General features: G+C 45.2%; 1 protein-coding gene across 1 annotated transcript in view; it reads left to right on the forward strand.

The window, feature by feature from the left end:
* RPIA (ribose 5-phosphate isomerase A) overlaps window positions 1–20,850 on the forward strand; it is an 85,206-nt gene extending 64,356 nt beyond the window's left edge. The window contains exons 8-9 of the mRNA XM_069632208.1: window positions 2,252–2,351; window positions 20,176–20,850. Of these exons, the coding sequence (XP_069488309.1) occupies window positions 2,252–2,351; window positions 20,176–20,273 (198 nt within the window). The 3' untranslated portion in view covers window positions 20,274–20,850. The remainder of the gene's footprint in view (window positions 1–2,251; window positions 2,352–20,175) is intronic.
* Window positions 20,851–27,809: the final 6,959 nt, after the last annotated feature.

Consider the following 27,809-nt stretch of genomic DNA (forward strand, 5'->3'; position numbering starts at 1 on the left):
GTCTAGGGTCAAAAGAAACCCCATTGCACTGCATTGTAAGATGCATTGTCCAGTGATGGTTACCCAAAAAATAGATGACCTGTAAAAAGAAAAGGGGAAACCTAGTTTCCCAGTACTGAGTGCTTTAAGGACTGGTCGGTATCCCCATAAAAATAAGCAGCAGTGGAGTGGAGCTGAAGGTTTCACTTCACTCAGGACATAGTACAGAAACAAAAGACAAAATGTTTGGGGGTCCATAGGAAAGTTGCTAAAAGATAAATGTCCTAACATCAAGCGACTGGTGTCTACCACCAAACCAATATTGCACTCCAATTGTATTTGGGGTACAGGTGCTACCCCAGCGGGCTTTGTTAAATTCCATTTGGAAAATTACAGTAGTACTGTAGGCAGATGTGGTTGCCCACACGATGTAGTACAGATGGTGACATGTAACTGCCCTGTTTGTTTTTGGGGTAGGCAAGGGAAACCATCTGTGCATGGGCAGACTGGATGACATGGAGGCAGCCTTATAAGGGCATAGCCTGACAGAGCCCTGTTGCAGAATCGGCTCTGAATATTCAGGGATAAAATGTGTGAAGGAGCGTCTGTGGCTCTGACTGGGAATATATAGCTCTACTTATGGTCTAGTGCCATGAGGGAGGAACTGAAAACTCAGACTTCAAATGGGTTTAAAAGGGGTAGACTGTGGAAGTAATGGTCTCAACACAAACAGAATAAGCCTGTTTGGCAGGGTAGAGACCGTAACCAGAATAGTAGAAACCGTATTGACATCATCAGATAGTGATGGTCTTTTATCTGCGGAGGGATTCCCCTGCAGACTCAGTGTTTCGAGATGAAAGGGAGCAGGGACAGTGCCGCCTGACTGTTAAACATCCCCTCCCCCCCCAATTCGGCTCTTTTCCCAGAAGTTGTTCCCTTCCTCAAGCTTTAGGTTATTGATGGAGGGTGGGAAAAACCATGTGTGGGACCATCTAAAACAATTGGCGACTCCTAGCAAAACAGTGAGAGGAGAGAGGGATGAAGGTTTCGTAAAAAGCCAGAGTCCAATCTCTATTATGTCTTTGTCTCCTGGGCACCTGGCCAGAATGTAGGTTTTTACGCCATTCAATTAGTTTATTTTAAGTGCCTCTGCACAATGCTTTGTCTTGGCTTGTGCCATGAAATCTCTACTGAAGTAAGCTCAGTTATACCCCTCTTGCCCTAGACATTTCAATGGTACGTTACCAGTTCAAGACTTGCCCTAGGATTTTGTATTGGCATTAGTAATTACCTCCCCCACCCCCGTCCTAGGTTCTCAAGAGTTGAAGGATTCTTTGGTTTTTGCCGATTGACCTTGTTTCTGCCACCAGTATCTGGTCGAGAGCCTCAAGCTGACTTCTACGCAACTACTTTCCTAAAGCCCTGGCTCCATGTTGATCTTTGGGTCCAGGTACCTAGTCATCTTTCTAGTTTGGCCTTTCCCTTTAGCCCCGACCTGGTCTATGCTGTGGCGCACTTGGCACAGTCACCCCCTGTTCTTTCTCCCTGTCCTCTTGACCAGTACAGGTTCTGACTCGTCTACTCCTGTTTCTCCACTCGCCAGACCACCACTCTTTAATTTAAAAAAAAAAAAAAAAAGTCACTTGCCTCTGACTTAGCAGATTGTTATGATAAGGCATTTATAACGCGCCTATACACGTGTTACAAGGCGTTCTTCCATGAGATGAGCAGATTGCCTTAGTGTGTTAGCAAATTCCATGTGGGAACTTTCATTGAGAACTCTTGCTGGCAGACTCCTGTATCTTATGCACAACTGCATTTGCTGCTCCTACACATGATATGGGTTGCAATCACTGCACCAATATGTTGTGGGGAGCATGAGAAAGTGATTGGTGTTTTTGTTAGTATATAGGTAGTCTAGTAAAATAATGTGCTGGTCAGTTGATGGAGCTTGATGTATGTGTTTGTAATCTTAAATACATGCATTCGCCTGTGCGTTATCTTGTGTTTTCAGAGTACTGCAGTGGAGGAAAAGCATTCTTGTACTTTGTGCCATGTTAGACTTTATTTTTTTTTCTCCAAGAAATATGATTAATTTCTAGACTTGTTCACTCTTTATAGAATAGGATTATGTAGTAATGGCATACAACTCAATTTGATGCTGAGACTGTTGTGAGCGGTTTTACTTACAGCTTTTCAGTGCTACGAGGACCAGGTAGAGGTAGACTTGAAACCAAAGAATTTTGACTTATTATGAACCTTTTCTCCATAGGGTCCAGTTGTAACCGACAATGGAAATTTCCTTCTCGACTGGAAATTTGACAAGTTGCACAACTGGAGTACAGTAAATACAGCTATTAAAATGATACCAGGTAATGCGCTCTGTTTTATGCGTCTTTTCTAATGGTTTGAGATTTCATTCTTGTATTCTGCTGGTTAACTCAACTTTAAAGTAGTTTACTGTTAGAAATCTGGCCTGTTGTATGATCGATACATGTCAGGTAGGTGTTTTTTCAATGGAGTGTTTATTCTGTATTATGTCTGGGAAGGAGTGGGACCAAATACCTACAGGAGCTACAGTTAATATTTGTGCTTAAGTTATTTCTTGCTGAAATGGAATCGGGATGGGTAAAACAACGTGAGATATTCCTGGTTTATTCAACAACTAAATAAGGCTTTATACAAATTGTACATTCTGTAAGTCTTAAAGGGTCTTTGTGCCTCCAGGAACCACCCTATTTTACAAATCCATGTCCAAAGATGTGGCCAGGAGGAAAGATCCAAAACCTGTGCTTAGTAAATCCCTAGCCTCCTTGCTTACCTCAAGTGGAACATTTTATTTTCAAGCCTTGGGTTCACAAATCCTATTCTTAAATATCCAGCCAAGTTCTCGGAGTGCTACTCATGCTTGGCCCTTTCTCTTCCTGCTTTGACCATGCACAATTAGACTGCTCCTAGGCCTCTGGGTTTTCAGGCTTCTTTTCAAGCTTGTGCTGGGAATTCCTCCAGAGCTTCTTGCTGCATTGAGTTTCTCCACAATGTCTAGTACTTCCCAATACCAACCATGTCTTCAGACATCCTGATTCTCTACTTGGGATCGCGCTCTCCTGAACCTATACTTTACCAACATTCATTTTCAGGTCTCTCCTGGAAACAGTAAATATCTAGGGGTCTCATACGCATCTGGCAGGCGCAAGACCCTTAAACAGGATCTGGGTAGCAAGTATACAGCCAACATGTTTTGCTACAACTGACATTCCCTTACCTGGGAATCAGTTTTTGATACACCCACTTCCAGAAAGCAGAGAGTGGTAGGACACATGTTCTATGGATTTACATTGTTTACAAGTGATATGATTGTGTATCAGCGTTATATAAATAAACTATGTGTTTCAAAGTGCTTCAAAACAAGGGAAAATACAATGACATTCTTACAGGCCATGAACAGCAAGGATGTGAAATTGACTATCCTACTTGGCCTGACGACACTTCAGTGCAAGAGCTAAGACATGGATAAGGAAGCGATAGGGAGAGTGGGAAGGAAATGGAAACAGACAAGCAACTACTTTACTAGGCCAAATGACATTTCAGGTAGAGCGGGAGAAAACAAGGTGAGGGAGAGGGGTGCAGAAAGGAAGGGGAGGAACAAAACAAGCGACTATTGTACTAGGCCTGATGACATTTCAGATAGTGCTGGGGGAGGGGAGAATTGAGGGAAGGGAGGGAGGAGACCGATGAGGGTTTTTTAAAATTAATTTTATTGTTTCTGGTTACAAAAATAACCTTTCACAAAAAATACAACGTTTTAAAACTATGAGTAGAAACCAAAAACTTAAAAATAAATCCATTACAGATAAACCAATTTTTCTTCAGCCTTCAACTCTTAAAAAACAGAAGAAACAGAAATGAAGAGAAAAAAAGGAAGAAGGAAAGAAGAGAAGAGGAGAAAGATGAAAGAAGGCAAAACGGAGGAGAAAGAAACAAGTGCTTCCACAAAAAAAGAATCAATTGTCCATAACTTTGCCTTCCTCAACGGAAGCATATTGCGCGCCAGACCGCCCCCCCGAGGATGCTCTTACCAAGATTTCACAGATCTAACTTACAGTCCTCCAGCATCTTAACTACCGCTATCGTCTTTTGTTGGGATTGGCCATCAATCAAACGTTCCCAATAGTGATTGTGAACCCAGTACGTTGACTCGGACAAACTTGCTGAAGAACTGTTGTCTGGAGCTTCTCATGCCATCACACTCCATTAGATGTTTGATGGATTGGTTTTCTGGCTTAGCACATGTCTGACACAAATTCACTGCTCGGGCCCCCAACCCTCTTCTCACAAGAATTTCCCCAGTATGTAAGATTTTTAGTCTTAGTCTCAGGAATTTGTTCCTCACTCTCCAATCTGGGAACTTAAGTATTTACTGAGGAAGCCCAACTTTCTTTCCGACATTTGTAGAGGGTTCGGATTCGTCCCTGATCTTATTTTTTTTCAAGGGTCTAGACTAGTCCATTTCTTCCCATTTTAATTTTTTTATTTTTGGCCCTTTGTTGGATTTTCCTCCATCAGCTTTGTATCTATGTCCGCACACCGAAGCTGTTCCTTCGCAAGCAAGTCTAGCCTACACAGATATTGAGTTGCCCGCCTCCAGATGTTTTCTCATATCTGCATATAATGAGTGATCTTGGGTTGTAGTGATGCGATGTTGCAGTACCATCAATATTCCACCCTGCTTGATATTTTAATGATCTGAGGCCCAGTTCAAATCTCAGATTGTCCATGGATAACCTCATAGGAAGACCCAAGACCTTCCCATTTTTGCCAGGATGTGTTTGATAGCTGTGGTTTAGCTTCAAGACCCTAAAGCAGAACAGGGATACCTTTAGCCTGGTAAAATTTAAGAACCGGTATCATCAAAAATTTACCATATTTCCAAAGGATTCTTTTCATCTGGGCTGCTAACTGATTTTTACATCAAGATCTACTCTAGATCTACTTGCAAATTGCTGGCATGGCATAGATTTTATACCCCAGGTATACCAAATCCTCCACCCTTGTAATCGCTGCCCCCTACACCCCCCCCGCCCCTTTTAGCCTGAAGACCAGGACCCTTGATTTGTTTGAATTTAGGGAGAGCCCATTTTCCTCTGCATATTTATGTACGCTGTTGAGCAGACGTTGCAGGCCAATGGCCGTTTTATCCAAGACTGCCACGTCATCAGCGTAGGCCAGCCAGTGTATTCTTTCCATTTAAGGCCGGACTGGCCAATGCAAATGGAGCTAAGAAGTCCCCCCATGTCAGCTATATACAGATTAAAGAATAGAGGGGCCCCTAGACAACCCTGCCTCACCCCCTAATTTACTCTCACTGGTTACATGTGGCTCTCTGCATCTAGTCTCACTGTCTTTTTCTTTGTGGAATTCAATGAGCATCGCCAAGAGCCCCTCTGTAATACCTTTTGCTCTTAACATCAACCAGAGCCTTCCCTTGTCCACTTAGTCGAAGGCCCTTGAGAAATCAATCCAGGCCCCATACAGGTGTTCTCCCCCTTTTGCTTGTGTTTTTTCACTCAAGAGGTTTAAGACCATACCATTCACTGCGGTTAAGAGCCCCCTCCTGAACCCTGTTTGGCACTTAGACAGTTTTCCATGCTTCAAATTCCCCCAGCAAGATTTCCATAAAAATAATATCCAACAGGGTGATGGGGTGATAGTTCTTCGCCGCCTCCCTATCGACCCCCCCCCTTGAATAGTGGGATAATTGTAGCGGTACGCCATGAAGTCGGCAGTTGTTTCATCGTCGGGATTTCTCTGAAGTGCCAGTTGAGCAACTTGGCCCATAGAGCCGATATCCGAGACAGTGAAGTCAAGACACCAATCGGCTTTATTATTATAACAAACTGTTCTTTCCAGTTTTCCAAAGACTGCATTTAGGTAATTAATCCAATCACCCTCGGATACCAAATTGCATAGCTGAGTTGTTTTTTTCCCCCTCCATCTCATGCATTGTGTCCCAAAACCCCTTTGCATCCCTCTTGCCCAGTACATCTAGGATGTGCTCCCCATCCTGTTGAAATCTTTTTATATTCTGTGCCACTGACCAATCTTTATGCAAGTTTTTTAGCCTTCTTATTTTTGTATCTTGTTCTATTTTGGAGATAAAGGAATCTCTTTTTATGAGTCTTAACCTTCTGTTAAGATCTTTTTTTTTCTTGCCATCATTTCCTCGTCATAAACATGCCAGTGGATTTGTTTGAGCCCACCCCTGTTAAAATTCGGGGGACAAGTTTGCCAAATAAATGTGATGAAGCCTGAAGGCGAGCAATTCTCCTTTTGAAGATCTTCTGACAAGGTTGACGGCCTTTCATTCAAGTTTGCTCCCCCTGCCTTATATTTAAATAGGCAAACTTTGCCCTTCCTGGCTACTATTCTGAGTGTTGAGTAGCAAGGTTTCTAGTGTTAAATCTGGGAAAAAGTTTCAACCTATGATGATCACTACCACCCCCTTCTTTTATGACTAGGCTTACTTTATGTTCAAAGAGACCATCAGATAAGTAAAGATAGTCCAGTATCGAGGCATATCTGCCCTGAATCCTGGTGGGCTTTGCCGGGATATATCCCGCAGGCTCCCGTTTTGACTTTGTCGAGTCCCAGTCTTTGGAGATCAATGCATTGTGCGTTCAAATCGCCCCCCAGGATTATATCCGCCCCTGGGAATGCTAGCTTCATGTCCCCTAAAGACTTGGCCAACTCATCCAAAAATCCACAGAGCACCACACTTGAGGGATTCCAATAAATGTTACAAAATATCACCCTGTCATGACCCCTATTTCTGAATGTTGCTTTGCATATTTGTAGCCCTTGTGTATTCACTTCCGCAGAGACAACATCCTTGAATTCAGAGTTTTTAAAGGCAATGAGCAGCCCCCCGCTCGGCCTCCCTCTAGCTTTCTGTGCCGCCCCTTGAACTTTAATGAGATACCCTTCTACCATTATTGGATTGACCAACCAAGTCTCCTGCAACATTAGGACACCCCCCCCCCCCCGCCTCAAATAGATAGTTCTTCATTGCCCTTGAAGTGCAGTTGTTTGGCCCCCGTGTATTCCAACAGAGGATCTTCAGCCCTCCATTTTCAAAGATGTTGAGAACCTAGACCAAGTTTCTGAAAAACTTCTGTTAAGATACTTGGTAATAGGGCTAGGGTATTGTCCTTGCTAGAGACGCTCGATGGTTCGCAGGTGCCAGCAGACTTCGGGGACGGGGATCGATGTTTAGAAACCCCACCTTGACGATGCACAATCTTTCCGACCTCCGAGTTCAACAGCTGCAAGATTTCTAGTTGTTTTTTTTAGACTAATAGATCCAGTTTCTTCAAGTCCTGTTTTGCTTCTTCAATTGCCATAAACACCTCTCTTGAGGCACAGCCCACTTCTGCCATCAAATGATTGTTTGGTTCTGGGAATCTTACAGATTCTATGTCTTTGCTGTTGATAAACAGACTTGGTACATTTTTAAATATTGAGAGTATGGTCCCGCGGTTTAAGAATTTTGTGTGGTTTTTTTGCAGTTAGTGATAGCCAAATCGGCATCGCAAAATGGGATCCCATGTTGGAATTTTCACCACCTTGCGGAGGAATTTTTTCCACTGTCGGTGAGGTTTCAGAAGCAGGGGTCACATTTTTTTCCGACTCTTTAAATTTGCCTTCACCCAGTTTTATTTCTACCACCTACAGTGTGGTCTTATTCTGGGCTTCTGCTAAAGATTTTTTCAAGAAAATGGGGGCAATCTTTAGGTTTGTTTTTGGTTCTTTGGAACTCACAGCCTTAACTGGAATTAGCTTTGGTCCCATTTTCAACCTTGCCTGAGAAAAATAGGGACTATTTTGAGGCCTTTCCTCAAATTTGTCGAGGCTGAGGCAGTTTCCTGCTTATTCTGCACTTTTTCTGTTTGGGAGCCTTTTGATGTCCTACTGAACTTTACCTCATTTTTTTTTTTAGAGCCAACTTTCCTTGCACCTTCTGCGGCCCACTGCGAGGCCCTTTCATGTTCATAATTTTTCCTTTCTCTCACTACTTTTCCCTGTGGGCTGTTCAGAGAGTCCAGTTCAACGATCTCTTGATCATCCTCTGCCACAGATGGTTTTGAGTTAACTAATTTCTTTAAGAAGGAGTTGGTTTCTGAATTCTTGTGTTTCATTTTAATTTGATTATTTTACTTTTTTTCCCGTTTCTTTTGGACTGCCTTTTCTTTTGATCTTTTCAACCTTCTGGCTTTCCTCTTTCGCTCTTTTTTCCCACCTGGACGGACACTTTGAGGTCATGCTTCTTTGTCCACCACTTCTTGAGTTTCCGTCTGGCCTGGGGGGCTAACCAAAGGGAGTTTCTCGACTGTGTCCTCATCTTGGAGCCCATCTCCCACATTTGCCAGTCTCCGAAACTCCTCCAATACCGACTCTGAAAGAGGTGCGTCATCAATCTGTAGGTTATCCACCTCTTTATCATCATTAAGATCCGACACCAGTTGTTTGTGGTTCAAGGATTGCATTTGAGTCAATAGGGCTTGATTTAATGCCCGATCTGTCTCTTCAAGTTTGTTTTTAGTTGCCAGGGATCTTTGAACTTCTGAAATGTCCAAACCTTGTTTGACTGATTTAAAGCTTCAGCTCCTGCAATTTTGGCAGCACATTAGAGTTGATGATGTTACAACAGCTCACTAGTGAGCCTTCTAGTGCGGCTACCTCCTTCGTCGGTTCCAAAAGGGAGCCAGATTGAAGTTGCACTTCAAAAACGGAGACTAGCAAGCTCAACACATAGTTGAGAGCACTCAGTATATTTTCATTTGGCTGGACCCTCTCTTCAGCTGTTACAACCTGAGGGTCCCTTAAATCCAGAATTGTTACGGCTTCTATTGGTACTTCTTCCTGCACAGAACCAGCCATCTCTTGATTTCTTCCTTTGCCTGAAAGATCCAACTTGCTCAACATTTGATCGCTTGTATCCAAATCCAATGACAACCTGACGGACTCATTGTTCCCTATGAGTCTTTTAGTAGGGCTTACTAAGCCGTCCTTGTCTCTATCGGCCTCAGTTTCACAAGGCAGTCTTTTTTTTTTCTCTGAAATGCTCGTCTATTTTTTTTCTGTATTTTAGTTGTAGTAATTGTGAATTCTAAGCCTTTTTTCCAATTGTCCACCAAAGTGAGTTCGGCTTCCTGCCCTCCACTAGATCTGGCTGGTGTAAAGAGGGAGGAAAGGGGAGGGTCCACATGAACTTGCACGTGAATCTGCTTGATCCCAACCCACGGTAACAGATCCTTCCCAATAGCTTCCAGAGGCCCCTCTGAACCTCGAGCTAGGGGATTACTAGCTGTTTTGGGCTCCTCCCATTCTAGAGCTCTGAGATCATCTTGGGTCGGGTTGCTGCGCAGCTTCATGGCCCTTCCAATACTATGCTGACTCAAAAAGCGTATTTGCCCTCGTTTGTTCTCTGCAAGGTTTTTTTATTAACCCCCCTTCTCCTTGCCTTTCTCCCTTCTTCCCTCTTCTTCCTCCTTCTAAAAGCAAGTTTTGTGCGGCTTAAAGGTCAAAGACCCACAGTCACCGCACAAAAACTTCCAATAGGTCCTCTGATCAAACAGCTGGGAGGCGATGGAAACTCTGGGGTTATCCCAACACCGGGATTCGTAGGAGAAAGACAATGTTCAGTTTAGAACGAAATCCCCTGGAGAAAATGCACAGTCCACCCAATATAGGCACTAGCAAAGCTTTCAGAGCTAGAGTTCACCTAGATGATACCTAACAGTGGAGAGAAGGCTCCTAACTACAGACCTCAGCCAGCAACACGGACTGCGGCCACTTTCTCACCACTCCGGGCTTACTTACAAGCTTACTGTTGCCGCTTACTATTTGTTTATTATTTGCAGCCTCAGCCAAACAAGACAAACGTACCCTGCTTTTCTTACCGTGACTTCTGTAACCACGGGAATGCAGGGGTAGGAGTAGGGGAGGAGGCGGCTATGGTCTACAGCCCCCAGTCCCGATTTGGCCCCCCGATTTTGTCTCCGGGCACTGGTTACACAGGAATACACAGCTCCTGTCCTGCCGCTCTTCAACGGGCACGTCACCTTGACCACCAGTAGACCGAGTGATTTTCGAGTTGTGATTTTCGAGCCGTTTTCGGGTCACCTCAGCCTCGGCCAGCAAACGCTACTGCTCTGCTTCCTTTGGAGAAAGGGACCTTGCACGTACAGCAACACTTGGTCATCAAGCCGTACTGCCGCTCCAGCTCCAGTCGTACAATACAGAGGCAGCCACTTCCGACAACGCTTCCTGTCTTGCGGTTACTATCATACTAGGTCCAGGGACCATTCTGATAGAGTAAGTGCATAGAAGAAAGTAAGGAGAGGAGGGGTGGAGTTAGGAAAAGGGAGAAAGGGATAGGAGAGGAGGGGAGAACAGAGTAAGCAGTCAAAAAGAGTGGAGAAACGAGAGGGGAGAGCGAATACAATTGCAGAAGTCAGTAATGACACAATGTTGCAAGCTAGGATACAAGATGAAGATGGGAACAGCATGATGCAGGGCCACCATGAGTACTAGATGCAAAGGAAGTCCAGCCTGAGAGTTGATGACGCACCGTGAATCAATGAAGTCCATAAAAGTCAAATTCAGCATTGGCCACAAGACGGTGATGGTGAAACCAGAATGTATCGGGACAGACTCCTGGAGAAGTAGGCTGGACGGGGGAAGGGAGAACAGAGTAAAATAATCAAGCAAAACAGGCAACATCTGTGTGCGAGAAGGGTGGGGGGCACAAGGGAACATCACGGGGGGGACCAGTGGGGATGGCCTGTGGGGACGGCCTGTGGGGACAGAGGGAGTAACACATATTGGTGCATTCTTACCTGCAGTCTGAGCACTGAGTCGGCCCCTGGGTCTTACTGGTCCGAACGGGTCCAAACAGGAATTGCCTTTTCTTTGACTGGCCTTCGCTTCGGATGCCCGGGCGAGAGACACCTTTGATCTAAGAGTTAATAGCAGGAAGGAAGAGGCATGGCTAAGAAGGTGGGCGGGCTTAGGCCAGGTGACCTAGATCCACTTGTCCCTGCTCCCCATCTGCAAAGGAAAAGAGGATGGAGGGCTCCTTAAGTAGAGAAAGGAGCAGCAACCAGGTAGGCACCAGGAGAGTGGCGTTTGGGCCAGGTGACCTAAATCTACTTGCACCTGCTCTCCAAGTGGCGGTCACCTCACCACTCCTGGTCCTCGCCTGTCTTGTCAGGGAGCAGTGAGAAACGCATCCATCATCTCCTGCTTTGCTTCTACTAGGTTTACTCGCACACTTTTATAGTGGTAAGGATTTGTGCCGGCTGTTGGGATTGGGTTGGTCCGATAGGAGGTTATTGATTGTTAGGATTGGACTTTTTTTATTGGGACCTTGCCATAATCCATTTCTCAACATTGTTTAATTGCTGTAATACTCTAACCTGGCAGTTCCGTGGATTATTAGGCGTGGTGTGCAACGTCTGTCATCAAGTGCCACCTGTCTCTCTTGGGGTGTCTCACCCTCCCTCCCCGCCTTCAGCTCACAGAGGACTGCAGCAGTATCTCTTCTCGACTGAAGACCGTCTTAAGGGTAGTGATCCCCACTAATGTGGTGGTGGTGGCAGACGTAATTTAGCTGAAGAGTATAAATGTCAGTTTGGTAGTATTCCTACGGTGTTAACCTGGCTTGTCATTTGTAGGAGAAGTTTGAGTTGGAAGGTAATGGTGAAAATAGGTGAAGGAGTGCGGTTTTTTGAGGAATTAGTGGTTAGCTGGAGTGTATGGATTATGGGTTATGATAGTTGAAGGAGTGGGGTAGGTATAAACATAAAGGTGGGATTGTATTCGGGGGCAGTAGGCACCTGTTGATGTAGCCAGTAGCCATCTTTTTTTTTATGATGGTAGTTATAAGATTCCCTTTTGGATTGAACGCAGTTCAATCCGTGTAGTTATAGTAGCGAGGTCAGTGGGAAGAAGTGCTCCAGAGGTTTATGCTGTAGAGCAGAGGTATTAAAAAAATGTACCAATCCTTTTCTTTTTTTACTTATTTTTTTTTTTTTTTAAAAGGAAAGGAAAAAAGCGGGGCAGAGCGGCTTGTCCATAATGGGCGATAGGGTGTCGACCCAGCGGCCCCCTCACCCATTATGGAGGCGCCAGCCCAGTGAGACACTGAGCACTCCCACAGCTGCTTTTTCCGGCTTAGGGAGTTTTGTTAGAAGGTGAAACACCCCCAGATTCCACAGCCCCTACAAGTTCTCAACACCTCTTGATGGAAAAGTAAAAGGGCCCGCTATTGTATACATCTGTCAGATATACGTAGGGCACCCCCACCCAACCAGCACACAACCAACTTGAGTGTCCCCCAGGTCCCTCCGCTCCCACTCGGTTCCAGTTAACAAGAGTAGTGGAAGTGTTAGAAAATCCTTAGAATTATGTAAAAGAAGGAAACGGCAAGCACGAAGGGTGAAATAAGACTCCTATGACAAGCTTGACCTCAATGCCATTGAGGGTTTACGGCATCCGGAAATGTCAAACAGCTGGTACACCGACATGAGTGTGTTAGGGAGGCAAACCGCAAATGGGAGTTGCTACGTTTGTACACTAATTTCACATGCGTCGGGGGCACCTAAGGTATTAGTTCCATAGGAAGTACCAATTAGAGGCACAGTGCCTGGTTTATCTTGTGCTGTGTAGAATTAGAGGCACCTTCCAGGTACAACGCTTCGATCCAGATCCTCTGCAATGTAACCCCAACCAGAGAGACATTAAATGCCTGCAGCAGCTGTACCTAGTCATTGAAGGACTAAAATATACAAACAAGTGGCAAGAAACCACATTTGTTTAGCAGAAGGACGATTATGATATGAGGAGGAACTCCTGGCCGAGTGTATGCAACATGCCCACAAATTGGGACAGCGAACATTGCAAAACTGACCTGGATTGCAGCAGTGGAGAAACTAGTGAAAGTGCACCAAGAAGAGACATATGAACTTTGCTTCCACAGTGAAGGAACCATCTTTATCGGGTCCAATTAGAAATGCAACAGTATTAGGCAAGATTGTATGCAGTAACCCTCAGGGAAACTACACTAGTCTTGTCCTCTTGGTATTGGGTAACCCACAGATTGGTATAGGTCTGTACTACTCGGGTAGGTAGAGTGACTGAGCAGCCAGACACATCTCAAGAGGGCTAAATGTGAGCTGTAGCATTCAAATCCACACATAAAAGTATCCAATGAACACTTACACTCAAGGTTTTCTAGTAAAATATATATATTTTTTTTAACGGTCAGTTTTAAATGAGCATTCTTTAAAAAGGGCAATGTGCAACAAGAATAATACATTTAATAACACGTTCTCAGAATCAAGGTAAGCAAGTAGATATTCGTTAAAGATGCCTCATACACCCTTTCTACACCTTGGCGTGACTTCAATTCCTAGGACAGTATTGGCATTTATGTATCACTTTTGTACTTGCTAAACTTCTGAGGTTGTGGAAAGGAAAGGTTAATGGAAGGAAAAAGGTTAACCGGTTGTCAGAGCCTGTGTGCACTTTTTCAATCCCCAATGAAGTCTAGATACAAACTTTGGCCAGCAATGTTAGTTAAGCAACCAATGTATCGCCTATGAGGGAGTCTGCAGGGCGCTAGGACAGCCAAATTCAATTTGAACACTGTCTATGGAGCTGAGGCACTTCTTAGATAGCACAAAAGTCTTGCACAGAGTTAGAGAGTTAGTTGCAGAAAATTACTGTTGGGCCACAAGCTGTTACACTTGTGAAAATGTAGAGCTATAATAACTCTAGAAAGGCAGCCACTGCAAATCTCAACGGAGACAAGCGAGCTACAAAGAGGTAAGTACCCCCAAGTCAGAAGACAGAGGTTCCAGCAGGCTTCTTTCCTGGTTGCAGACTTGTAGATCCTGTGTTCCTGGGCCTCAGTCATGGGGACAAGAGGGAGGATGCCTGGAGGACTCCTGCACATCAGTTCGGAGGTTGGTTACAGCTACATGCTTTTTTCAGTTCAGCTGCACTTTACTGTTTTAGCTACCGGTCAATAGCACCACTGCAGATCTTGGACACTTGATGGACTTTCTTTGCTCGTTGAGTCCAGCACTCTGGTGAAGGGACTCAAGCTTGGGTCATCCTGCTTCTTGAGGGTCCTCGGGATCTTCCTGGAGCTCTGGTATGGCTTAAGGACGATGCACTTGACTACAGATTTCTCAACCCCTGGCACTCTGTTGCAGCAGCACCAGCAAAGAAGTAGCCAGTTGGGTAAGGTTTTCCAGCAAAGTTTGTCTTGGGGTTAGTTGGTCCCACTAACCCAAGGCAAGCAGTCCTCTCCGGAGCGTCTCTAGTCGATTCGGAAAAGCTGTTTCAGACCTGCAGCAGGGCTTCAACGTGCACTTCACGGGTCCAGGGGGATGCAGCAAGCTACTCGTCACTATTCCTTCGTTGGATGTTTCGTCTAGTGGTCGACTTTGTCTTCTGTTCAAGAAGCCTCGCTTTTATGCAGGTTTCTCCCATTCATGCTCAGCCTAGCTGTCACTCATACAGCAGGGTGGCTGTCCTGCAAGGCCAGCCAGTCAATCGGCACTGGATGCATTCAGGTTACCAAGGAGACAGACGGGGATTTTTGGGCACCTCCCTCGGTTCCTGTCCTGCCAGACACATTGGCGCCAGAGGCGGGTTTCAGCACGGAAGCTTGCCAAAGGCAAAAGTAATAAAGGTTAAACCTGGTTTGGCGCGCAGAGTAAAACCCAAGAAAGAATTCACTAACAAATGGCAAAAACGACTGTGGCCATTTTGACACAATGGTCACCCATGGGTGCTACTGCGGCTGAGGGTTCAGCCTGCAGTCGAAATCCACAATGGTAGGAAAAGTAAACCACTGCCACCAGCCATTTAAAGTAGTGAAGGTAACATAAGTGTTACATGAGTAAGTAGAAAAAGGGGCTACTAAGTAACCCTCCCAGCACTCCACATAAAATGGCGTGTGCTGGATCTACTGAGAGAAAAGGTAAGTGCAGTGGCACAGACATGTCTTCCAGACTTCCCAAGGTTTAACTACCTTCTCTTGGATCAACTACTGTTTTCCACAGCTGTAAAGTGAAATTGACTTTACTTGGCATTGTACTTGCTAGACCCAGCACACCATATCTTACAATAGAGTGCTGGGAGGGTTACTTAGTATGCCCTGTGTCTAAATGCTTATGTAACATTTTTTGTTACCCTTTCCTCATTTGACTGGCTGGGGGCAGTGGTTTCGTTTTGAACTACCTTGGTTTGTGGCTCCGGTAAAGTAACCGCGGGAGCAATCTTTTTCAAAACGGCGTCCAGCCATCTTTGCTAAAATGGTGCCAGGTCTTCTTTTTTTTCGCCAGGTCTTTGTGGGAAGGTCCTTCTAGAGTTTATCTGCGCGCCAAACCAGGTTTGGTCTTTTTGTTCATTCGCCTTTGGCGGGCTTCAGGAGTGAAACCTGCCTCTGGCTCCAGAGTGTCTGGGGTAGGCAAGAAGTGAGGGAGGTGCCAGAGACTCCCTGTGCTTGGTCTCCTAGGAGACCTGAATGCACTTGTGATTGGCTGACTGTCCGGCAAGAACAGCCACCCTGCTGGGTGAGTGACGGCTAGGCTGTAATGAATGGAGAGAACTGAATAAAAGGCAAGTCTTTTGGCTTGGAAGGCAGTCTCGACCACTGGACAAAAGAACCGAATAAGAGCTTGAAAAGGACAGCTGCTGCAACTCCTGGACTATTGGTTTGCCCGGTGAAGCCCTGCAGCCGAATCGCCAAGTTTGCATCAACGGAGAAGCCCCTGCAAGGACGACTTCACCCTTTGAGTTGGTGGGACCAATCAACTCAAAAGTAAACCACCTGGACACCCATCTTGGAGCTGGTTGAATTTCCTCAGAGTTTCTGCAGGAACTGTATAGCCAGGGAGAGGGACACCAGATTCTGTGCATTACTTTTAAGCTGGCCTAAAGCTTTTGGAAGATCCTGCGGACTCCAACAAAGCAGGACTGACCAAGCCTGAGACACCTCAGCAGAGTGCCGGACCCCAGAAGTAAGGACAGTCCACCTTGTTAGCAAGGAACCGTGCTTTATTGCTATTTGCTGTACCGCAAGGAGCTGAAACGTGAAACAGCCACTGAAAGTAAAGTTTGCTGGTTGCCAGTTTTGACGGTGCCAGTGCAGGAGTCCCCCCCGACGTCCTCCCTCTTGTCCCCACGACTGAGGCCCAGGAACAGTGAGATTTGCAGAGCTGCACAGGAACATAAGTAATCGGCTGCATCTTTTGTTCTTTACCAAGGTACTGTAAAACAAGTCTTAAGAGAACTTGTGCTTGTAACTTCTGCAATTCACAAGTCTAATCGGCTTATGGCCCTACATTCGATTCTTTTTTTTTAATCAAAGACTCCTAAGAACTTGTCTAAACACTTTTCCATTTACTTACCTGAAGTGCTGCATCCTATACAAAGACTTTTGCCTTTTGACTTTGGCTTAGCCTATTGAATAGAAATGACTCTTCTAACTGCTATCTGAAAGTATTTGCCCTGCTTATGAATATTTGTGATTTCTTGTGTTCTAATCTTTGCCTTTTACAAACTTCTGAATGCCAACAGTAAGATATTAATGTCCCCAGCCCCCTTGTTACAGAAGTCACTTGTGGGTGTAGTTTGTCTGTGGGCAATCCCAAAAGGGTCTTGTCTGATTCAGAAACTGTGTACAGTATTGAAGTATATTTGTGTGTTAATAGTCTATTGCTCCCTTCTTAAGAAGGCTCTAACTTACCAATAAATACATTGTTGAGTTTATTTGAATAACCTGTAACTGTGAATCTTTGTAACTCCACTATTGCTCACATTTCCCCTCTTGAGATAAGCCGGGTTGCTCAACACGCTACCCAAACTGCATAGTACAAGCTTATACCAAAGGTTGGGTTGCTTATACCTGTAGTCATAGTTGCGTGTGGTGTTCCCAGAGGGCATTGCATACAAACTTTGCCTAACAGTCTCTTTGATGGTTGGCAGATCTGGAACTCTGGTCGAGGCATCAGTGACTGCAATGTGACAAGTCAGTAGTGGAGCCGGTCATGGTTTGGGAGCTCGACTGTCTTGAAAATGTCCTTAAAAGATGGATGCTGGTTGATGCTTTATGTGGCACTCCTAGCTTTTTACGCAGGGCTTGTGTCTTCCTTTAAGGTGCACAACCCAAAACTGAGGAGAGTGTTTGCAGGCAACAGCCTTGTCCTTTGCTCATACTCTGGCACTTTTCACCTAGGAAGCTTGCTGGCAGAACCTAGCTTGGCACGCTGTGTGCTGGCTGGGTACCGGTTCTGGTGCTGCTGGATGCGTCCTCTGAGTCCGGTATCTCATTTGTCCCCTGGGAGATGTCTAGGGTAGCGATCTTGCTTACCTATCGGAAATCCTGGCCTTCCTTCACTGGCGGAAGCTGTAAGGCTGACTGTTCCTTCAGCCAGCGTCCAAATTAGTCCTTACTCCTTTCAAAGTCATCGGATCATCTAAGTGAGGGGCTCAGCCCTCTTTTAAAAACCATATGGGCTCCCGTGATTGGTACAGGCTAAGCCTACCTTAATGGACAAATCCTGGATCCCCCACCAACAATATTCTGTTGTGTGAGATCATGACCAGAGTGCTTTGCAACAGGAAAGATCAGAGTTGATAACTTGTGCTACGAAGTACCACCCATCTTCCTGTCTGTGGATCAAAGTGTCCCTCTGGTTAATTGAGCTCTCTGTGACTCCTAATCAAAGAGCAGGTCTCCCTTAAAGTTTGTGGCGAGAACAGGCTGTCTGTCTCCATCAAATCACATACTACATCCCACTGAAATGGGATTCCCTGTAGGGTTTGTCCACTGTAAATAGTTGTCCCAGACATTACATTCACTGCCCTTCATACAGAAGGGTGGGAGCTAGCTGACACATTGCATATCAAAGAGGTGTTGGGGTTGCCTGTACCTTGTGTTAGTTCTGTGAGCAGGCCTCTTCTCATTTAACTCTCAGTATGCGCTGCCACCACACAGATTTGTGACACTAGAACAGGGCGGATCCATGGAGCCTTTGATAGTTTAATTGTGCTGGCAGTGGCCGGAGGAAGGAGTTGCCGTCCCCCTTCAGAGAGGCTTTGGTGTACCCGTGGCTGTCACATTACAGCTAAATGTGACAGGACTGCGCCTGTAGGCTGTGACCCACTGGAGTACACTTAACTGTGTTGTGCAGCGAGCATAGGAAAATGTGTGTAGATTAGCCCCACACATTTTCTGAGGTTGATCTCCCATCATTCATTTAATTACAAAACTTTAAAAAAGACCAGGCGAGTGCACACTCCTTGTGCCGATAGTCTAATTTCTCATAAGGGGAATTCGATTTTTTTTTTTTTTTTTTTTTTTTATTTTTTTAAGGGAAGTTTGATCAAGAACTGAGCATTGTACCGAGCAGGACTGTTGAATAGAACTGTAGAAGTAGACCGCCCGAGAGGATCGGCCTTCATGTGACACATCCTACGCTGTCCATTTTGTCCTTATTTCTGTCCTATACCCTTTTGAATTGCTGTTTTTCTTTCTTGTGTTGCCTTGTTTTTATGAACGGATTAGTAGTGCTTTTGCGGTGCAGACATGTTTTCAGGCTGTTTTATAGTTTGCAGGGGTTTTCCGATTTTTATTTTTTTATTTTTTATTTAAATTTGTACATGCAGATGAATTACTATGGTTTAGATGCATGGAAGGAGAGAACATTTTCCTATTGCTTGCACTTAGTACCCTTTGATATAAAATGTTTTCTATTAATCATGTAACTCTTGCTTAATTTTATGGGAATATATTTGAATCGATATTTAGTCATAATGTGTTAGATATATTTTGTCTTCATTATAATTTTTTGTATGAATGGTTTAAAATTATAACCTTACACAAATCACAAATTATCAAAGTTGATGTAAGAAGTTCTGTGTAGTAGTGGATGGTGGCTTGTTTGATAGCATGTCGATCGAATAGAAGGAGAAAGGAGGAAACCTTAATCCTATTCGAAAGCTGAATAGTGCATAACTGCAGAATCAAAGCCCAGCAGGCATAGACTGGGTATCCCTGAAGGCGAAGAAATGATGGTCTATAGATCAGTTTTCTCATCGTCTAAATGACCACATTCTCTTATCAGTATTCTGTAATTCCAAGTTTTTCCCTTCATAAAACTTAGGCTGTCCTATAACTGCTTTGAAGCCTCAAAACGCCTCTACTCTCCACCCTCCAACTTATCCATAATAGGACTGCGATACTTTTCCTTGGCCTCAAGCCCTGGGATTGTATCTCTCCAGCTCTGAAATCTCTCCATTAGCTCCCAGTGGATGCAAGGATTACATTCAAAACCATCTGCATTGTCCACAAGGCTTTCTGGGGCCTGGGTCCAAAATACCTTCAGCTATCACTCTGCAAATACCTCCCCTCTTGAGCTCTTCGCTCCTCTACCTCTAACTCCCTCCGGGTCAATTGTTTTTCAAAGAAACAAGCTGGGGGTAGAGCTCTATCTTAGGCTGGGGCCTCCCTCTGGAATAGCCTCCCTCCACTCTAAAACCTGGAGAGCCATCTCAGGTTCCGAAAGCACCTCAAGACCTTCCTCTTTGCTTCGGCCTTTGCGCCCCCTCTCCCCTGTTGATCTGCTCTCTCTTGGCACTGTGCACCTGGCCACCGTCTGTCCCCTGGTCCCAGGTACCTACTCACCCTGCCACCCTCCTGCACTGCCTCATGGCCACCTCTTGCACTGGGGACTGTATCTGTACCCATACAGCCCCCCATTTTTTCTTCTTTTTCTGTACTTATCAGACTTACCGAGTCTGCTGCCTTTAAAAACAGCACTTGCCACTTGCTGGCTGCACTACCACTGTTTATTGCCTCCATTTTCTATTTTTATTATTTATCTGCTCTACTCCTCCGCACTTTCCACTCTCCCCCTTCCATGCACTTTTTCTCTTTTCCCTTTCCCATGCACTTGCGCGTTAATGTCACTGGGCTTAGTAAGATCGTTGTTGTGTTCTCCCCTGTTCTCCTCCCTTGCCTAGTCGCACTCTGAAACACTTGTGTACGAGCGCGATACAAATAAAATATATCACATATCATGACTGCCACTATAAGATGTCCTCTTTTCTCTTTGATAGGTGTGGTCGACACTGGTCTCTTCATCGGAATGGCTGAGAAAGTGTACTTTGGAATGGAAGACGGTTCGGTCAGTGCACGCGAGAAACCTGTGCATTAACACCACCACAAGAACATATTTTGCCTTCGATACAATGCACTTAATTCCAATATGTGTGCCAAGTCAATGTGTAACCTAAAGGCCTTGACTGGTTATAATGGGATTTGGGTTGACCATTGCCAATGTCCTATTTTCCTGTTGAGCCTCTTTTGATAATCTCGGGCTACTTGGAAAGCTAGGAAGGGGGGAAAAGAAGCCTTGATCCTGTGACTTCACAGCCGATTAGTCGGATGTTGCCTTACAGGAGCGCTTTTCCTAGACTCTCGTTTTGCCTTATCTGTTCAATGATAAATACTTGTTGGCTGTCACTGTACCACACTTCTAAATGTATGTTGATTGTGTGTGTGTGTGTGTGTGTGTGTGTGTGTGTGTAAAGAATATTAAGAATCTTCAGCTGTTAAAGATTCATCATAAATCCTTATAAGGCCAGTGATATAATGCACTATAGTCCATGACTATTGGAGATTTCTATACTGTGATGAAAGCTATACGTTTGACCCATATTTACTGCTGCATAACTGTTTCATTACACTTGTTTTTGTACGGATCACAAATGCCAATAAAACGTATTCTCGTTTTCCTCTTGTTTTATTGAAGGGGATGAAATGCTTTAGCTCAAATGTTATAGATACCGTTCTTCACAGTATTGGTGTGATAGGTAGGCTATTGGTTTTTATACCACGCACTGAAGCCACTTGCATAATCTTTGTACTATGGGAACATCAGAAAATGGGGTTTGGTTACTAAACACAGGAAAATGCAATATACTTTTGCTGTTGTATTGATGTGTGCAGTTTTGAAGTACCCACTTACAGGGTGTGGATCTGGTCGATGTGGTTTTGTCTGGAGCACTATCTGTATCCTTAATGGAGTGTTGCATGCTTCTAATACAAGGATGAACTGGTTGGGACTGATCTTCAAGTTGATTGGAGTGATGCGTCTGTATGTATGACACCTGTGTTGCGTGGCTTAATGTATGTTACATTGTAAGTATGTATTTCCACATATTTGCAGAGGGGGCAATGCAGAGCCAGAATGTGCATTTTGGCCCTTATGTCCGAAGTAACCGTGTCAACCCCTGGTAGTCTTAATGTTGGAATGTTGGGAAGCACTGAGGCCCACTAGAATGGTTTGGTTTCCCTGGTAGAGGGCACAGTAGAGCGGAAGAATGGGACATGTCCCACGGTAGACAACAATGGAACAAGGATTGTGTGGTGAGGAGAAAGCGGGGGTGATACCCCCACAGTGGCTGGCAGTGAGAAATCATGAGCATTGCAAAATTATGGCTGTCACTGTTCCGGAGCAGTTAACAGTGGGAGACTTCATGGGGAGATGACAGTGGGTAGAACTACTCCCCGGAGTTAATACCGCTGGGCTGGCTATTAAGATGATCTCGGCTAGAGGCATGGTGGGTACATGCCAGTTTGAGAAGAAAATATATCATTGTCCTATATCCTTTTCAGTGTCTTTTTCAAAAAAGCAAATATTTTGAATTCAGCTTGTTTCTGAAACATCTGGATGTGGTATGCAAATTGCAGTTTCGCCCACCTATAACATCACACAGGTGTAACATGAGGGAGTATCCGTATTAAAAGTATCCCCTTCCTATCAGATGTTGGTAAAACAATTAAAAAAAATGCCTGCAAGGCTGAATCAGCTTTCATCCTTTCAGAGCTTTATTAAATGTGTACTACTGAGGTGTGTTTAGAGGCAGGGCTTATTTTTCAGATTACGTAATGCCAAAACTGCAGAAGTAACCAATATGAAGGCACAAGTTAATTTATATTAAAGAGCGCAAAACATCAGTTGTGTAATTTATACTGCCTTCTTTTGTGGATTTACCACTTTGTAAAATAATCTAATAGTTCTATACATGTTCTGAGATTTAATCAATGGCAGATCTTCGATACTATAATTTGAGACCATTTTAATGATTCCCCAGTGACTTCTGCAAAATGGACCACTGTTCACATTTAAACGGTTTCCTTTAGTTGAGAAAAAAAACCTGAAGTTTTGCAAAACATTTTAAGCTGGCTGGAGGGTTCGCATATGGATAATCGTTAAAAGACTTTAATGGATTTGATCTTCAAATAAAGAATATAATTGAGTGGTAAGCTTACTTTGACCTATATGGTCATCAGTAATGAAGTAGTAAATTATTAGTCACAAATATCAATAGAAGTAAATACTCCTATGAAATATAATCCTAAAAAAAAAGTTGGAAAATATATTGTTCCAATTGGAGTTAGCACATAAAATATCTCCACTGAGAACACTGGTGCACCCCCTACTAGAATATATATGTGACTTAAAATAACAATGCAACTATTGTTCCTGGACTTTTCACTTGTTTCATGATTGTTTGACATCCTAGCACTAAATGTCTTTACTCTTTCTTTGCACTCATGACTGACTGAACGGATTGTTCCATTTATTTATGTTGGGTCTCTTGGGGTATGGGAGTTGGCACCAAGTGACTCCTTTATTAAGTGACACCTATGAATTGATCTAAGATACAACACATAACTTGAGCTTAGAATAAGGAGTGTAGTGCATCCTTGAAAGGGTTTTCAGGGGAAGTTTGCATCCTCCTGGTCACTCCGGCCTAGTTACTCATTTCCCCCTGGATTGCTTGGCTGAGGTGGCTTCTCCCGGTACTTCTGGGTTTGCTGGGCTCACCCTAAAACGTCCCTTTTAGCCTCAGCCTACATAAGCAGTTGAGCACTCAAATGGGGACAAATTAGCAATTGGTGTTCCTTGACGCCCGTTGGACGCAAGCGACGGACAGCTTCGAGGACAAGATCTAGCTCCACGAAGCATTCCGCCATGCCATTTGATGGTGGGGCACCCGCGCGCATCTCGCCGCAGGCACAGACTTTCAGACCCCAGCATACCAGGTGACAGTGATGACGGATGCCTCCCTGGAGGGTTGGGGAGCGCCCACCGGAGATCTTCACGCGAGAGGCCTGTGGCTCCCAGAGGAGAGGTTGCTCCACTTCAACATACTGGAGCTCCGAGTAGAGTTCTGGGCCCTCGAGTCATTCCTCCCGTCCCTCAAGGGCAAGGTGGTGAGGATCTTCACCGACAACACCACCACGATGTTCTACATCCGGAAGCAGGGAGGAACTGGATCCCCCAGCCCTGTCCAAGGAAGCCCAGGATCTTTTGAGGTCCTCTTTCCCAATGTAATTGGTATCTGCCAGGGGAAAGTTCTCAGGGTCCTCAATGTGTTGATAAAACTTACCAATGATTGGATCCCCTTTTTGAGCCGTGATTAAATCTGCATCTGGGGTCTCTTTACTGCACTGGGCAGTTGAGAGTTCATTGTGAGCATTTGTCTGGGACATAGTGACCTGGATTTCCCCCAACAGGGACTCAACCTCAAGTAGATCCCCTTGGATGGCTCCGGTTTTGGCCAGCTGATCAGCAATGTCATTGTTAGGGAGAATTCTCTGTAAAGGCTAATTTCCCAAACCTAGTGAGTCCCCCAGCAGCTTTGCTGGATTTTTTGGGGTTTATTTTTTCTCCTGCTCAGAGTGAGACTCTTTTTCTCCCACTCTTAGACATATCAGGTGTTCCTTTGACTTTGTATGTGTTCTATGGGCCATGGGGTCCTTTCCCCCATAGGGTTTCATGTGTTTTTGATATGTAGGTTACGCAGCACCCTCCGTGCAGTAACCCAGGGGTGTCGTAGCGACCCTCCCTCCATACCCTGGGACTGACTACTGTCTCCCAGGGCATGTAAAGTCACCATTGGCTTTACTAGTCTTAAATTGTGAACAGAACCAGTACAAACCATCATATTGTGGATGTACTGGTCGGGGCAATTCGTTTTCCCCGGGGTCTGTTGTTCGAGGGGGCACTGTCCAGTCCCCCCCCCCCGACCGAGTTTTGGCTGGTGGCAGTGGATACTACTTTTTATATTTGACCGCGAATATATTCCTATGGGATTTTCCCATTGTTCGAGGCTACCACTTTTTAAAATAGCCTCGAACATACCACTGGTTTATTAAATTAATATAAATTCACCGGTTGGTATTTTTTTGCCGAAACTTGGTTCCAAAATGGCGTTTGTGTTTGCTTCCGTGACTCCAACCCAAGTCGAGCCCTTTGTTCCACTTTTTGGCAGGCTTCTCCACAGAAGCCTCCAAAAGTGGTGCCACTGTCTGGGTGCCACAGGGGGTGTGGCAGGGGGTTTAGGCACCCTGGACTGAGTTGCCTCGGCAACTCAAGTCGCACTCTTGTGTGATTGGCCCAAGTGGTGAGCCGCCCGGCTCACCACTTAGCATGTTTGAGTGACAGCTAGGCTGAATGAATGGGGGTTTTCTGCATAAAAGCAGGGCTTTGTGGACTTGAACTTCAGAAGTCGCCACAGGACCTAAAGAATCCGAGGAGGGAGATGCTGAGCTGACCTGCAACGACGACACCACCGGTGGAGCCCTGCTGAACCCTCTCGCCACTTTTCCCGACGACATAGGAGATCTCTAGTCCAGTGAGTCTTCTTCCTTTGACTGGTGGGGATAACAAGTTTGCCTGTCTTTTCGCCTTCCTGGACCATCTCGTGGCCGCCTTGCCCGTGCCAAGCACCCCGGCAACCGGAATACCACAGTTTACCACTACCGCGAAGAAAAGGGTAGTACCTTGTAACCAGGAAACTCCACGGCTGGTTTCTTCCCTGGCAGTGCAACGACATTCATCTTTCCTCCACGTCGAGACCGCCTCTTCCTCTGGACGAAACGCCGACTTGCATCTGCTGCCAGGTACAACTGCCACCGCTGGAGCGTTCTTCCCATTTCAGGTACTGTGTCCCGCCTGGCTTCCCTTGCAACAGATCGTTTGGGGTGACAGTAAATCCTTGACCTTCTAACCTGGGTTAGCCTGGGGCCTGTTAACTAACTTTTCCTGACTTGATCTCAATCTTTTATGAATTCTTTACAAAGACTCTTTGTGCATAACCCCACTGTGTGATCCTGGACACATTTTGCTTGCTCTCTCTAAGAGTGGGCCTGGCATTTGAACTTCCTTGCTCTCCAGTAGACTTTGCCTAACCTGCCTCACTGTGGTTCTTTGAAAGGTATTGAAATTTGTGTGCTTTCATAACTTTGCCTTTTCCCCTCCCTTTTTCTATAACTTATTAGAGTGCCATCTTATGTTAAGCGCTCACCTCTGTCTGAAAATAAGTGGTGTTTCTCACTAAGACTTGTCTAATAAGTAATTAGGGTTGTATATATATAATAGTGACTGTGTGTTGAATTTACTTACCTCTTTTTGTGCTAGTGTAATTTACAAGTGTCTTTAAATAATTATATACTTTTTACACCAAAGCTCTGGTCAGTGGTTGCTTGTGCTTCTGTATCTCTGTACCTATTGTGTATACTCTATATACTGCCTAACTCATCTTGAGAGAAGTCTGACTGCTCAGCCATAGCTACCAGGTAAATCTGGGTGGTACAGACTGCTACCAATTGGGTTTACTGCCAACCACCTGTAGTCCTAAATCTGTTGCAGTGGTCCCTAAGGGAACTGCACAGGTTTCTGCCTAACAGTAATTTCCAGTTTTGTCTGGTTCCCCTACTTTAGAATGACCCTTGATCTTTTTCCAGTCGATGGTTATCCCACTAGAGGTGACCAGATAATCAATATTTTGTATTAGTTTTCCATGTTTGAGTGGTTTGTGATTATGACCAGTTCGTGGAGTTGGACAGCAGTGAGGATGGCTTGACGAACTGCCATCAGCTCCGCCACCTGACTACTACGGGGACTGATTTTGTACCCAGCGGAGGGTTCCGGGGCATCATTCACCCAAGCATTCCCCACGCCAGCCACTAGTTCCTTTTCCCTGTTGTCAACATGGTAGGAGCACCCATCCACATAGACAGTGGGCATTCCCTCACACGTGTCTTCTTCATAGACTTTGTGCAGGGAATTGAGGTATGCTTCCATGTTGTCCTGGATTTTAAGACTTTCGTCCTCAAAGACCGTTTTCTCTGGCACAATCATGCAAGTCAGCCAGACCTTGCGCGAGGGGACTCTTCTTGTTTTGGCCATATCTGACCTCCACAGGAAAGCCTTGCATTGACAGAATCCAAGAAGGAATTGCTCACATTTAGGGGCCGGATTCTGTCACTTTGAAGATATTGCAGCGGCTGGTGTTGAGTCTACACTAGGATGTGTTCCCCTGGATGAACGGGTGGTAATTCTTCAGTGCCCACACCGTTGCCAGGAGTGCTTCTGATGAGCCTTGAATTTATCCTCCACAGAGGATAAAGTCTTACCTACATAGGAGATGACTTTATTGACCTTGTCATACTTTTGGTACAATACTGTGGTCAAGCATGTATTTGAGAACCCTGTCTCCAAGAAGACCTTGTTTTTGACAGGGTAAGCTAGGCAAGGTGCTTGTGAGAGGCTTATTTTGAGTTGCTTTACTGCCTCAGCTTGTTCTGGACCCCACTTCCACTTGACTCCCCCCACCCACTTTCAGCAGATGGATCAGGGGGTCTTGCGATCTCTGCGTAATCCTCCATGAACTTTCTGCTGTAATTAGTCAGTCCAAGGAGGCTCCTTAGCTCACGCAGAGTTGTGGGGACTTTTAGTTTCAGGAGTGCTTCCACTTTCTTTTCCTGAGGACAGAGACCCTCAGGAGTTATCTCCTGCCCCAAGAAATTGACATGGGTCCTGCACCACTGCCTTTTGGAAAGATAGTTTTTCTCTGGTAGCCCTCAACTGTGTCAGAACATAACGGATCTCTGCTATGTGTTCCTCCACAGTTGAGCTTTTGATCAGAACATCTACATAGGCCAGGTTCCCCTTTCACCCAGTTCTGGCATGGCCTTTTGTAAGAAGATATTAAATTCATTGCCAGAGTTGATGTGTCCGAAGGGAGTCCGGGTCCATGTGTACTGCTGCCCCCCGAAGGTAAACGCCAGCTTGTTTTGGTCCTCCCTACTGACAGGTACGGTCCAGTACCCATTGGTCAGGTCAATGGCAGTGTATACCCTTGGCCCCTGGATCTGGGCCAGCCCTTGGTCAATGTAGGGAAGGGGCCATCGGGACGTGTGGGCCCGTTTGATTAGCTCACTTAGGTCAGCACAAAGTCTCCACTGGCCTTTCGGTTTAAAAATCCCCAGCATCGGATTATTAAAGGTGCTGTGGACTGGACGAATTATTCCACAGAAATATTTCTGTGAGGGACTCCATGGCTGCGAGAGGCAAGCGATATTGCTTCACAAACACTGGAGTCATGCCAGGGTCCATGGGAATTGTATGGATTTCGGTGCGACCACAGTCATGAGTCCACTGCAAAGATCCTGAAAATCTAACAAAACTTGTTTCAACTTTTGCTCCAGAGTCTCACAGGCATCGGCTAGGTTGACTCTCTCTTCAACCATTTGCCTGAAGCCCGGAAAGACTTCTAGTTTGGCTATCTCAGTGGCCTCCTCAGGCTGGGTGGAGAAGTCCCTGGTTAAAGTGTTGACCTGGACTGAGGGTTCCAGGCAGGGAAGGCAGTCCTTGTGGACCTGGAAGATCACCTCA

Source organism: Ambystoma mexicanum, chromosome 6q (assembly GCF_040938575.1).
Source record: "Ambystoma mexicanum isolate Mex_15411 chromosome 6q, UKY_AmexF1_1, whole genome shotgun sequence".
Classification (NCBI taxonomy): Eukaryota; Metazoa; Chordata; class Amphibia; order Caudata; family Ambystomatidae; genus Ambystoma; species Ambystoma mexicanum.